Source organism: Theropithecus gelada, chromosome 14, assembly GCF_003255815.1.
Source record: "Theropithecus gelada isolate Dixy chromosome 14, Tgel_1.0, whole genome shotgun sequence".
Lineage (NCBI taxonomy): Eukaryota > Metazoa > Chordata > Mammalia > Primates > Cercopithecidae > Theropithecus > Theropithecus gelada.
Genome location: NC_037682.1, coordinates 63,296,646 through 63,311,249, shown reverse-complemented (window position 1 = coordinate 63,311,249; position 14,604 = coordinate 63,296,646). Strand labels below are relative to the sequence as shown.

Below are 14,604 nucleotides of genomic sequence, written 5' to 3'. Positions count from 1 at the left end.
GTTCTCAGCTGGGGCAGTTTTTCCCTTCCATGGGACATTGAACAATATCTGGAGACATTTTTTAATTGTCATGATTGGCAGCATGTTACTGGCATCTATGTCATTAAACATCCTGCAATGCATAGGACAGCCTCCACAATGAAGAATTATCTCATCTCAAATGTCATTGGTGCAGAGGCTCAGAAACCCTCGTCTAGAGTGACTTCTGCCTGTCACCACTGTGGTGTAGGGTGCTGATAGGGGAGTTTCTGCATGCCAAGATTCTATGCCCAGACTTGTATCAAGGCATCCTCCCAGTAGACAAAAGGCCCTTGATGCACTGCTGGCCTCAGGCCTTCTAGCAATAAAAAAGTAGCCTTCTTTCCACTATACTCCAGGCAGAAAGGCCCCTTTGTGCTGGATGAGGTCGAGTTCCCTTGGCAGCAGTGGCAGGAATATGTTGTTCTCTGCACTTTACAGGCTAGCACTTGTCTGTCTGCCTCATATCTGTGTGTCACTCTCTTATGCCTTCATTACCTGACACTCCAGACCATAGTAAATGATAACATCTGCAATGCATTAGGATATATATTCATTTTTAGGAATAATACATTCTAGTCCGTTTAACTTCCCTCAGCATTTTTTTTTTTTTTTTGTGTGTGTGTGTGTCAAGGTCTTGCTCTGTCACCCAGGCTGGAGTACAGTGTTGCAATCTCGGCTTACTGCAACCTCTGTCTTCCAGGCTTAAGTGATCCTCTCACCTCAGCCTCCTGAGTAGCTAGGACTATAGCATGTACTACCACACCTGCCTAATTTTTTGGTATTTTTTTTTAGAGATGGGTTTTGTCTTGTTTCCCAGGTTGGCCTTGAATTCCTGGGCTCAAGCAATCTACCTGTCTCAGCCTCCCTATGTGCTGGGATTATAGGCATGAGCCACCAAGTCCATCCCTCAACACCTTTTTTTTTTTTTGAGGCGGAGTTTTGCTCTGTTGCCCAGGCTGGAGTGCAGTGGTGAGATCTCGGCTCACTGCAACCTCCGCCTCCTGGGTTCAAGTGATCCTTCCACCTCAGCCTCCCAAGTAGCTGGGATTACAGGCATGTGACACCATGCCTGGCTAATTTTTGTATTTTTAGTAGAGACAGGGTTTCACCATGTTGGCCAGGGTGGTCTCAAACTCTCCTGACCTCAAAGTGATCCATCCACCTCGGCCTCCCAAAGTACTGGGATTACAGGTGTGAGCTACCTTTTTTTTTTTTTTTTTTTTGAGACAACCTCAGTCTGTCGCCAGGCTGGAGTGCAGTGGCACGGTCTTAGCTCACTGCAAACTCTGCCTCCTGGGTTCAAGTGATTCTCATGCCTTAGCTTCCCAAGTAGTTGGGATCACAGTCACGCGCCACCCCTCAACACTAATTTAATCCCAGCTCTGTCATCCTTCTTTTCTCAACGGTATGTCTTGGAAATTAATTTATCTTTTTCTTCCAACATATTCTAGTCTGGGAATTAGAAATTTAACCAAGCACTGACTAAGCACCCTTCACTTAAGCTTCTAGTATCTTGTCTTCTAGGATGCATTCCTGGACACACTGTGTCTGCCTCATTTCCTTTCCCTGCCACCTTTCCCTTCTCACCTGCCATGCCTCTGCAAATAGTCTAATCTTCCCCCAAAGGCACTCAGCTTCAGAGCTTTCCTTCTGAACTCCAGCATCTTCTTGAGGACATTAAGAAATTGGAGCATTTTTGCCTTGAACTTTATTTTATTCAGGTTGTCTTTCTGATTATCTGCTTTGCATCCCATACTGGGCTGAGAGGAATGCCTGATTTTGTTTGTTTTGTTTTGTTTTGTTTGTTTTTGAGACAGGGTCTCGTTCTGCTGCCCAGGCTGGAGTGCAGTGGTGCAGTCATGGCTCACTGCAACCTTGAACTCCTGGGCTCAAGTTATCCTCCCACTTCAGCCTCCTAAGTAGCTGGGACCACAGGCATTTGCCGTTATGCCTGGCTAATTTTTTCATTTTTCTTTTGTAGAGTTGGGGTCTTGCTGTGTTGCTTAGGTTCATCTCAAATTCCTGGCCTCAAGTGATCCTCCTGCCTCAGCCTCCCAAGGTGCTGGGATTATAGGCATGAGCCACCATGTCTGACCAAATGCCTGTTTTTTGACAAGCATTTCAGAAGTTACTTATCCATGTGAGCTGTATATTTTTCTAAGGAGGTTTTGTTGTTGTTTTGAGGCCCACATCAAATCATGTTTGGAACCCCTCATTTAGAGTAGTTCTTATTGATGCCACTGTATATGAAGCTCTTAGTTCAGAAACAATGGATGAGCAAAATGAATAGGACATATTCCATGCCTTCAATGTTTTCTGCCTATTAAAGGGAAATTAGACCAGGTCTGGTGGCTCATGCCTATAATCTTATCACTTTGGGAGGCTGAGGCTGGAGGATTGCCAGAGACCAGGAGTTCTAGACCAGCCTTGGCAACATAGGGAGACCCTATCTCTACAACAAGTAAAAGAATTTGACCAGGCACAGTGGCTCACATCTGTAATCCCAGCACTTCACAATTGTGAGGCTGAGGTGGGAGGATCGCTTGAGGTCAGGAGTCTGAGACTAACCTGGACAACATGGTGAAACCCTATCTGTACTGAAAATACAGAAATTAGCTGGGTGTGGTGGCATGTGTCTGTAATTCCAGCTACTCCAGATAGTGAGGCAGGAGAATCACATGAACCTGGGAGGCAGAGGCTGCAGTGAGCTGAGATCACACCACTGCACTCCAGCCTAGGTGACAGAGCAAGACTCTTTTTCAAAAAAACAAAACAAAACAAAGACAAAGACAAAAACAAAAACAAAGAAAGAGTTAGCCTGGCATGGTAGTAGTACATGCCTGTAGTCTTAGCTACTCAGGGGGCTGAGGCAGGAGGATCTCTTGAGCCCAGGAGTTCAAGGCTGCAGTGAGTTGTGACCATGCCACTGCACTCAAGCCTCGGTGGCAGAGCAAGACCTGTCTCTGTCTTTTTTTTTTTTTTTTTTTTGAGATGCAGTCTCACTCTGTCACCCACGCTGGAGTGTGATGGTGTGATCTCAGCTCACTGCAACCTCCACCTCCTGGGTTCAAGCGATTCTCCTACCTCAGCCTCCCAAGTAGCTGGGACTACAGGTGCGCACCACCACACCCAGCTAATTTTTTTGTATTTTTAGTAGAGACGGGGTTTCACCATGTTGGCCAGGATGGTCTCTATCTCCTGACCTCATCATCTGCCCACCTCAGCCTCCCAAAGTGTTGGGATTACAGGTGTTGAGCCACTGCCCCTGACCAAGACCTGTCTCTTCAAAGAAAAAAGATACGGATCTTACGAGAGGACAGTGATGAATCTCAGCATATCATTCAACTTCAAAACTTTTTTGGCTTCTTGCTGCTTACAGCAGTAGTTTTCAAACTTGAAGAATGTACAAATTCCTTTTAAGGTAAATAATTCATCTTGGACCAGCAGTGCTGACTTAAATTATTTTTTATTATAATGTTATTTAAGTATATACAAACATAAAAGAAAGTTTAAGTCACTGTATAAAATTTGTATATAAGTGTAAACAAAAACAGGTTTATACTTTAAGTAAAAATAAACCTCAGATCCAATAAAATTATGCTTTTTGGCTGAAAATCAGTTGTTTCCAGGCTCTTTTAAGTTCAGCATGTCTGTATTGCTGGGTACCATGTGATGACTCATTTCTCCCACCATTTTTCTTTATTTAAGCTACATGAAACTTTGATTCATGATCTCATTTGACCTTCACTGGGCTGGAATGTATTCCTTGTGTATTTTGTATTAAGTCACTTCTATTCCTTCATAATTGACTTTTAACAAAGTATAGACATAAATTTGCTTTCTGTATGTTTAAACACAATACAGATATAAAAAATTATTATTATTGTTATTATTATTATTTTTTTTGAGACAGAGTCTCGTTCTGTTGCCCATGCTGGAGTGCAATGGCATGATCTTGGCTCACTGCAACCTCCACCTCCTGAGTTCAAGCAATTCTCCTACCTCAGCCTCCTGAGTAGCTGGGATTATAGGCGCCCGCTACCACGCTCAGTTAATTTTTGTACTTTTAGTAGAGATGGGATTTCACCATGTTGGTCAGGCTGGTCTCGAACTCCTGATCTCAGGTGATCCACCCACCTCGGCCTCCCAAAGTGCTGGGATTACAGGCATGAGCCACCATACCCGGCCTAAAAATTGTTTTAAAAGGCTACTTTTTATGACTATTCATTAAAAACATCACATTATAATATTGAGGAATCAGTAGTTCTAGTGCTGCATGTATGGTGATGATGCAATTTGCCATGTTGCAAATGACCACTCAGTTGTTTCAGTTAGAGTTGGTTCCTGTTTTGACAGAAAATCCTTTCAATCTGATACAAGCAAAAGGGAAAATGTACTTGTTGCACAAAACTGAAATATCTATGAATAGGGATTTCTAGAGGCATGATCTGACTCAGGGCTTAAATTATATCAGCTGGATTTTTTTTTCTTTTTTTTTTTTTTTGAGACGGTCTCACTCTGTTGCCCAAGCTGGAGTGCAATGGCATGATCGCAGCTTATTGCAACCTTGACCTTCCAGGCTCAAGCCATCCTCCCACCTCAGCCTCCTGAATAGCTGGGACCACAGACTCGCATCACCACACCTGGCTAATTTATTTTTTTTATTTTTTGTAGATATGTGGTCTCTCTGTGTTGCCCAGGCTGATCTCAAACCCCTGAGCTCAAGTGATCCTCCCGCCTCAGTCTCCCAAAGTGCTGGGATGACAGGTGTGAGTGACTGTGCATGACCTGTCATCTGGATCTTGACTCAGCTTTTCCTCTGTATGAAGGCTTCCAGCAGCATCATACAACCTCCCCCCAAACACACACACACACATACATGCTTAGAACATGAATGATGGAGCCAGACTGCCTTAGACCAAATCTTGGCTTTCCCAATTCCTAGCTGGGTAACTTTGGGAAAGTTATATAACCTTTCTGTGCTTTAGTTTCTTCATCCTTAAAATGGGGATAAAATGGGATATCTACTTCATATGAAAATGATGAAGATTAGTGAGTTAATACATGTGAGGTACTTAGAACAATACTCTCATAGAGTAAGCTATATAAGAGATGGCTTGTATTACTATTATTATTATTGTTGTTGTTATTAACATTATAGTGCAGGATCATTTTATCCCAGACACCAGTATAGTGGAAGAGCAAGCATATCCCCTATAGGCTAAACAAAAATTTTAGAATTCAGTTTCTTCAGCCTTGACTTGAGTTATGTACTCATCCCTGAACTAAGCAGTATGGGCAGAAAGATGGAAGATATTGATTGGTTTAGCTTGGGTTACATACTCTATTTTTAGAGGTTGATTTAGCTTTACTTGAAGCATATTAGCTGAGAGCAAGGGAGGAGTGGTTCTGTTAATACAAATTCAGAATACTGTTGTCACCAAAAAGGGAAGTGGATGCTTGGTGGCAAAAGTGACCCATGTTCATTATAGTGCTATCAGATAGATCATAATAGGTGATCCTGTGATACTACATTAGTCTCTCTGGGGATGCACCAATTGGGACAGTTCTTGGTGGTTTATATCTTTTAGTGGGTAATATTTGTCTTAAAAATTTGAATTGTAATTATGAATGTATATTTTGTGTAAAAACATCAGTTTGACCTCTGGGTTCTTTTGTATTAAAATTTAAATTTGAGATATTTTATTGTTATGAAGTACATTATGTCCTAAAATTCCAGGGAAATACAGTTGAGCCTTAACAACACCGGGCTTAGGGGTGCTGACTGTCCCTTTTCCCCCATATAGTCAGAAATCCACTTATAACTTTTGACTCCCTCAAAATTGAACTATTAATAGCCTACTGTTGACCAGAGCCTTACCAATAACATAAACAGCCTATTAGCACATATTTTATATGTTATATGCATTATATACTGTATTCTTGCAACAAAGTAACAGAAAAGGAAATGTTATTAAGATAATCATAAGGAAGAGAAAACATATTTACAGTTTATTAAGTGGAAGTGGATCATCATAAAGGTTTTCATCCTCATCTTCATATTGAGTGGGCTGAGGAGGAGGACGAAGAAGAGAGGTTAGTTTTGCTGTCTCAGGGGTGGCAGAAGCAGAAAAGATAGAGAAGGTAGGAAGGGAGGCAGGAGAAGCAGACACACTCAGTATACCTTTTATTGAAAAAAAATCCATGTATAAAATTCATGTATAAATGGACCCAGGCAGTTAAAACCTGCATTGTTTAAAGGTGAACTGTGTCATTGTAATAACTATTTTGCATCAACACACTTATAAACACAAATGCAACATGAGCACTGAAGTTGAGAGCCTGTATTCTTATATATCTAGATGATCCAGAATATACTTGTGTTCTTTACTTTTAGCTTATTTCCAAAATATAAATATAGAATCAAAACACTTCAATAGTAAATTACCTTTTTTTTTTTTTTTTGAGATGGAGTCTTGCTCTGTCACTCAGGCTGAAGTGCAGTGATGCGATCTCGGCTCACTGCAACCTCTGCTTCCCAAGTTCAAGCGATTTTCCTGCCTCAGCCTCCCGAGTAGCTGGGACTACAGGCATGCGCCACCATGCCTGGCTAATTTTTGTATTTTTAACAGAGATGAGGTTTCGCCATGTTGAGCTCAGATGATCCACCTGCCTTGGCCTCCCAAAGTGCTGGGATTACAATTGTGAACCACTGCCTGGCCATAAATTATCTTTTTTTAATTTGTTTTGCAACAGTCTCACTCTGTCACCCAGGCTAGAGTGCAGTGGCATGATCATGGCTCACTGCAGCCTCAATCTCCCAGGCTCAAGTGATCCTCCCACCTCAGCCTCCTGAGTAGCTGGGATTCTAGGTGTGCACCACCACACCTGGCCAATTAAAAAAAAAATTTTAATAGAGACAGGGTCACACTGTATTGCCCAGGCTGGTCTTGAATTCTGGAGTTCAAGCGATCTCCCACCTTGGCCTCTCAAAGTGCTGGGATTACAGGCATGAGCTACCGCTCCCAGCCTATATTAAATTATCTTTACCAGTGCTGTCTAATAGAACTTTCTACAGTGATGGAAATGTTCTATAGTTTATGCTGTCCAATATGGTAGCCATTAGCCACATCTAGCTATTGGGCACTTGAAGTGTGGCTAGTGCCATTGAGGAACTGAATTCTTAATTTATTTAATTTTAATAAATTTAAATTTAAATATCCACTGTGGCTGCTGGCTACTACTGCTTGGACAGTGCAACTCTAAATAGCATCAAATAAGAGAATGGTATAAAGTGCCCAGTGTGCTCTATACTAAGCACACAATAGATGTGAGAGGAGGAGAAGTCTATAGATTCTGTCTTGAAAAGGGTTGGGCCTCACCTAACTGGCCAGAGCAACCTGAGTTAGGCTTATCCCAGGACAATACTAGTAGCTATCTTAGCATGGTAGTCAAGACCCTTTGTGACATGGCTTCAACTTTCTTCTGCTACTACCTGCCATATATTCTATATTCTAGACCAGGGGTCTCCAACCCCTGGACCACGGATCCGTATCAGTCCATGGCCCGTTAGGGACTGGGCTGCACAGCAGGAGATGAGTGGTGGGTGAGGGAGCATTACTGCCTGAACTCCACCTTTTGTCAGATCAGCAGTGGCATTAGATCCTCATAGGACTGCGAACCCTATTGTGAACTGCACGTGTGAGGGATCTAGGTTACATGCTTCTTATGAGAATCTAACTAATGTCTGATGATCTAGGTGGAACAGTTTCATCCTGAAACCATCTCCCTGCCCAGGTCTGTGGAAAAATCATCTTCCATGAAACCAGTCCCTCATGCCAAAAAGGTTGGGGACTGCTGTTTCACGCACATCAAATTTCACATCTTTTCTTTTGCACCTGTCTTCATTCTGTATTGAGTGCCTTCCTCCCCTCACACTCATGAAATATTTCAGATAAGCTTCTACTAATCCTTTATGTTGCAATACATCATCTTCTCTGAGGCTGTACCTGATCCCCTAGGCAGTTATTTCCTTTCTTCTCTGTGCTCTATGTATTTTTCTTTATCAGAATCTGTGCTTCACTTATGCTGTTTAGCTTTTGATCTCTTCCACTGGATTGGGAACTAACTTCCTCCAGGCTTGGCACTAACTAGTCCACTTATGAATGGTCAGTTGAATAGCTGGATAGATGAATGGATGGATAGTTGATTCTCAACCCTGGTCACAACAGTTTAAAAATATACCAAAATCAAATTTATTGAGTTATAATTTATATAAAAGAAGATACACCTATTTTAAATGTACAGTTTGATGCATTTTGACAGGTGTTATCATTTGTATAACCACCACCACATTCAAAATATAGAATATATCCATCACCTTATAAAATTGCATTTATGATTTTTCCCTGGAGCTCCCTTCCTGGCTCCAGCTAACCGTTTATCTGCTTTCTATCACTATAGATTTGTCTTTTCTAGGATTTCATATAAGTAAACTCAGAGTGTATACTCCTTTCATACTTAGTATTTTATGGGACAGAGAGATATTAAACACACACAAATGTGGTAAATATTAAGGTCAATATGACAATAAATGCAAGCAGTGCTTGGCATTCTAGAGTCATGACTTTGCTTGTCTCTTTTCACAGTATACAATTGGACTGTGGATGAGGTGGTACAGTGGCTGATCACATATGTGGAGCTGCCTCAGTATGAGGAGACCTTCCGGAAGCTGCAGCTCAGTGGCCATGCCATGCCAAGGTCAGGAGGGGACTGGGTTTTTCTCTCTTGAGGGTATGAGGAGTGGGCTGGAGTGGGCCTGCCTTCAGATTGCTCTGGCCAGTTAAGTGAGGTTCTACCCTTTTCAGGGCAGCGTCTATAGATCTTGCCTCTTCTCACATCTGTTGTACACTTGCTATAAAGTATGATGGGCACTTTGCATCCACTCTGTTCTTTAATAGTCCTGTCAATCCTGGGAATAGTACTAATAGCTGCCATTTACTGAGTGCTTAGGACATGCCAGACATTCTACTCAACACTATATACAGTATCTCATTTAATTCTTACATCAGTCCTGTAAGGTGGGTATTATTGTATATAGATGATGAAACTGGTTAAGTAACTTTTCTAAGGTCACAAACATGACTAGTTAGGGGCAAAACTGAGATTTGAATCTTGGTATACATCAAACCCTGTTGGTGTTTCTTTTTTTTTTTTTTTCCCCCATGCTCCAAGCAGCTGCCTCTTTTATCACCTGGGAGCCTCAGGGCTCTTTTAGCCTTCCCTGGGTTATCCATATGCAGCTTATTTATAATAAAAATGGTACAGAGGAGAGGTTGATTGCCATTGGCCCCAGCCTCATCTCTGGGATGACTCCAACAGCTGTTGTTTCATGACTCTTTGCCTCCTTTACACACTCAATATGGTAAGGCTTGGGCTGGGAATGGGGGGAGGAATGGAGTATTGCTTGGACTTCTTGTAATGTCAAACTAGTGCCATATGTCATTCAGTCATTAATCCATTTACTTATTCATCCAACAAATATTTACTGGGTACCTGCTCTGTGCCAAGCACTTGTGCTGGGTGCTGGGGATAAAGATGACAACAACCTGCCCTTGCCCTCAAAGGGCTTACTATCTGGTAAGTGCTGATTATGTATAATCTGTCATCTTATTATGTAGGTGCATCTGGTTTTCAGCTTCAGCAAAGGGGAAAGGGGAAGGTGAAGCTCTTGGAATGCCCACACTTTGCAGTCTCCAGCCACAGAGCTACCGAGCACTGCTGTCCAGGCCTAGCTGAGCTGGCTGTTCCCTCCTCTGCTGCCTGCAGCCTCTTCTTCACAGCTTCTCCCTACTCTGGAGAGAGTAATAATCTTAATGTTTGTACCTCCCTTTATAGAGTGCTTTCCTACCTATTATTTCAGTTGATTGTCACAACTCTGGGAGGAAGAGTATCCCAACTTTTGGGTGAGCAAACTGAATCTGAAATATTTTATAATTTATCCAAGCTGGTAAGTGGCAGAGCTGGGATTTGAACCCAGGTCTGTCTTGTTCTAAATGCCTTGCTTTTTTCCACTGCATCTTCCTCTTGTGCCATGTGGTTAAAGATAGGTTTCCTTTCAATATTCAGTTTAGTTCTATTTTACAAAACTTCACTAAGCACCTATCATGTGCCATGCTCTTTGGTGGGCCCAGAGGACAAAGAGATGCATTAGACCAGACCCCTGACTTGAGGAACTCCATGTTTAATGGAGAAGTAGATGATTGGCCACTAAGATCCAGGATTTAGGTGTCTTTCTTGCTACCCATAGAAATAGCAATATTGCTTTGTGGATCCCCGTACCATTTTCCTCATGGGGGATATCTTTGGCTTGGATTAAAACTGCAAAACATAGAATAAGAAGTCAGTTCTCAGGTCATCAGTTCACGTAGCTTTTTTGTGGCTAGAATTAGAGCCAAGACCAGGTCCAGCCAGGCTGGGCACAGATGTAGGGGATGCCAAGCTGTGGCACCTTAGTGATAGCAGGAAGCATGGGGCCTTCAGTGCTTGGGGTGGAGTGAGGGTGGTTCTAGGCCCATCATTAGCTCACATGGTATAATGAGAATAATCTAGCAGATTTGAGTTCATTCTCTGGCTTTGCCACTTACTTGTTTGTGACTTTGGGCAAGTTACTCAACTCTAAGCCTCCGTTTTCTTATCTAGAAAGTGGCACTAATAATGGAACTGAGTTCTTAAGGTTGTTGTGAGGACTGAATGAGGTATTGTATGTAAAGTATCAGACACACAGTAGTTGCTTAGTCAATGTTACCTCCTTTCTCATTTCTTTCATTGCTTACAAATAGATAGCATTCCAGTTCATAGGTGTCTTTGAGAAATAGACTGTAGAAAAGATGACAATGTTTATTCTCATTAGTCAGACAAACTGCAGCACATCTGGCAGAAGTGTTTTAAAGAGGAACCCCAAGAACTCCCAGGCTTGTAGGAAGCATCTGATTTTATATAAGTTTACACAGTAGGAAACTGAGGTCCTGGGGGAGGAACAAAGCAACTTATGATCAGACAAGTGAGTCACTAGTAGAGCTGAAATGAGAAGACAGATCTCCTGACCACTCCCACTCCCCATCACAGTGCCTCACTGCCTCTCTTATTGGTGGGCTTGATTGCTTTCCAAGGCCAGAGAAGGAAGTAGCTGTTCCTGCGTGCTCCGACAGGAGTATAATCACACTGTGCTGTCAGAAGCTTCTTTTCTAGCTGGGGAAATAAAGATATGCATCAGAAAAGAGCACAAACCTTATAGAGTAGTATAGAATTAAGTGCTTACTTGTGGGACTTAGACCAGTGGTTTTCAACCTTTCATATCCTTTACCCCTCTCCTTTTATATCCACTGTGTTCCAGCAGAAGAGAAACAAAGTTCCATTTTTCCTAGGTCATTTTCTTGTTTACAGGCTTTCTCTTATTATAGTTATCACTGACAGTATGGGTGGAGGTCATAAAAAGTTACAGTAATTTTATTGGAGGTAACTTGTATTGCAGTGACTCAAATACAAGCTAACAGGACTAATTCCATTTTTGTCACCAGTGATTAATTAAAAATTTTTTTTCCTTTTCTGTATTTCATTTCAATAGCACATCAGCAGGTTTATATATAATGACAGTGAGTTTAGGATAATTCATAAGTCCTGGAATCACTGGGTCATATGACATGACAGTTTGACCTGGGCTGCACAGGAAATGCATTTATAAGTGGTGGGAGGTGGGGACAATATATAGAAGATAAACCCTGGAAGGAGAAGCACAACAGAAAATTTCGTTGGGTGTGGGAATGGTTACAGACAGGTAATCCTTAGAGGATAGCGTGCTTAGAAGTTGGTGGATATGGGGAGAGGGCTGAACAAGTTCTTGGTAAATGTTATGTGTCCCTCCATACACTCTGTTGAGACCCAACTGGTATAGACTCTGTTCTAGAGTGCAGAGGGGAGCAATCACCAAGAGCTAGAAGTGTTCCTGGAGGAGGCGGGTAATCCTACCAGGATCCTTCCTGGCTTTACTGGCAGCGAACTGATCTGCTACTCTTTGCCTCAACAGGCTAGCTGTCACCAACACCACAATGACAGGGACTGTGCTGAAGATGACAGACCGGAGTCATCGGCAGAAGCTGCAGTTGAAGGCCCTGGATACAGTGCTCTTTGGGCCTCCTCTCTGTGAGTCTTGTGTTGAGAAGGGCTACTGCTGTGCCATGGAAACCAAAGCTATTGTAGTGGATAGGCTAAGGCTCTGGGTCTGCTAGGCACACCTGCAAGATAGCACCTATACTCTTTCCACTGGTATTAAGTTTGAAAGAGTCTTACATTTTAGTCCAGATATATAGCAACATGCATTCATTAAATACTTTAAGGAAATATCTGCATTGTGCCAGTGCTGTGCTGGACCCTGTAGGAAGACCTGGAATGAATCATATTCTGCCCTGAAGGTATAACATGAGTGTTCTATAGAGGTACACAGTGCTTCTGAGGCCCAGAGGAGGCCTAGTGAAGGTACCCTATAGACAAGGTGACATGTGACCTCTGCCTTTAAGGGTGAATAGAGCTTTATTCTATGGAGGTGGCAGAATAGGACATTCTAGGCAGAGTAAACAACCTGAGCAAGAATACAAAAGCTAAAATATGGAAAGTATGCTCAGGGATAGAAGTAACCACCTATGGACTGAAAGCTTGTTAGCTGTTACCTACTTCCATATTTCATTTCAATAGCACATCAGCAGCTATATATATGTGTGTGTGTGTGTGTGTGTATGTGTGTGTGTGTGTATATGTGTGTGTGTGTGTGTGTGTGTATGTATATATATATATATATATATATATATAATGACAGTGGGTTATTGTAGACATTTAGAGTGTATGAACTGATTAGTGAATATCTTTGTATCATTGAATGACCAAGGAGGACTAAGTGGGTTTTCACTGAAGCAGTAGACACACTTGGGCCTAAGAAAGGGTGGTCTCTTCAGCCAAGGAGGCTAGTTGAGAGAATTGGGTTGTTCAGTCTCCACAGAGCTATGTTGTGGGAACAGCCAGCCTGCCATCCTTTTTCTAATTCTAAGTGAACCAAAGGGGAGCAAAAAGTAGTGAGATTTCTTGGAAAACTATTTTCAACTAAACAGCCTCTTAGGGCCCGCTTCCTGCCCTTTGGGAATGGCTTGCCTCGATTTAGGGTGCCAGCAGCAGAAAGGTATTGAATCAGGAACCAGTCCAGAGAAGCAGCTGGCAGGCAAGGTCAGAGGCAATATAACATTTCCCTGTCTGTGAATATGGCTTGGCAAATACGCAAGCTGATGTCTCAATACAAGTGGATCTATGCTTTTTGAAAGTATGAAACAGAGCAACCTGGGCGAAGACTACTGTTTCCACTTCCTTTGCCACCTTTTTTTGGGGGAGTGGAGGGTTCTAGGACACATTTTGCTCACCTTCATTGGTAGGTTTTGAATAATGACACAGTAACTGGTTCTACTCTTTATGTAAGGCCTAGTCTCTGTATTGAGCAGTGGCCTTTCATCATTCACTAACCTTTATTGAGCACATTCTAAGTACCAGCATAAATGGCAGGATACCTGCTCTCAAGTACTTCTATCTAAATGGAGATAGCTATGTCAGCAAATATAGTAAAGTGTCAACAAATATAGTAAGTGTTATAGCTATTATGTAAGTCTTTCCAGAGTTCAACTGGGGGCACATACTAGGGAGGAGTTTCCTATTGGAGTCCAGGAAACTTTATGGAGAAAGTAATTCTTGAGCTGAGTCTTGAAAGATGAGAAGTGGAAGTGGCCTTATTAAACTCCCCCTGTTAACAACTTACACATCTCTTTGTACACACCAAGAACACTCATGCCCAACTATAAAAGCTAGACTACTTTTGCAAAGGTTCTCCTCTGTCACCACCCAGCAAGAGGAGGTTTTCAGCAGCCTGAAAGTCTTCCTTAGCCTTGTAATATATATTATCAAGCTATATCTGTATCAAAATCAGATTTACCATGTCTGAAAGGGTACAGTAGAAACTGCAGGTTAAAGCAGTCAAGGATTTTATCTGGAAAAATCAGCTATGGGAACCAGAATGCTGGGGACATGGTACAGGGTCCAGGATATCAGAGCCAACGAGAGGGGCCCTGGTGGAGCAGGTTGGACTGATACCAGGACAGGGGTATTTTTCTCTTAGGCTTATTGCATGTAGCCCATATGCTGCATGTGATCTAACTTAAGGAAGGCCAGAGATCAGCAGGAAAACTATCTTCCTGAGATAGGCAGAGCACAGGTACTGAAGCTAAGAATATACTTCACACTGACTGGGACAGTTATAATAAAAATAGTTTTTAAAAATGGAAAACAAGTTTTGGCAAGGGTGTAGAGAAATTGGAACCCCTGTACATTGCTGATGAGAAGGTAAAATGGTTCCGCTACTATGTAAAATAGTCTGGTGGTTTCTCAAAAATTAGACACAGAGTTACCATAGAACCTAGCAATTCCACACTTAGGTATACATGCAAAGAATTGAAGACAAGTACTCAAACAAGTACACGTACATGCATGTTC

At 42.1% G+C, this 14,604-nt stretch overlaps 1 protein-coding gene across 3 annotated transcripts in view; it reads left to right on the top strand.

Moving 5' to 3' along the window:
* Positions 1-14,604, top strand: part of STIM1 (stromal interaction molecule 1) — a 226,913-nt gene that overhangs the window by 182,583 nt on the left and 29,726 nt on the right. For all 3 annotated transcript variants that reach the window (XM_025356487.1, XM_025356488.1, XM_025356486.1), the window contains exons 4-5: positions 8,670-8,781; positions 12,107-12,222. In XM_025356487.1, coding sequence (XP_025212272.1) covers positions 8,670-8,781; positions 12,107-12,222 — 228 coding nt within the window. The remainder of the gene's footprint in view (positions 1-8,669; positions 8,782-12,106; positions 12,223-14,604) is intronic.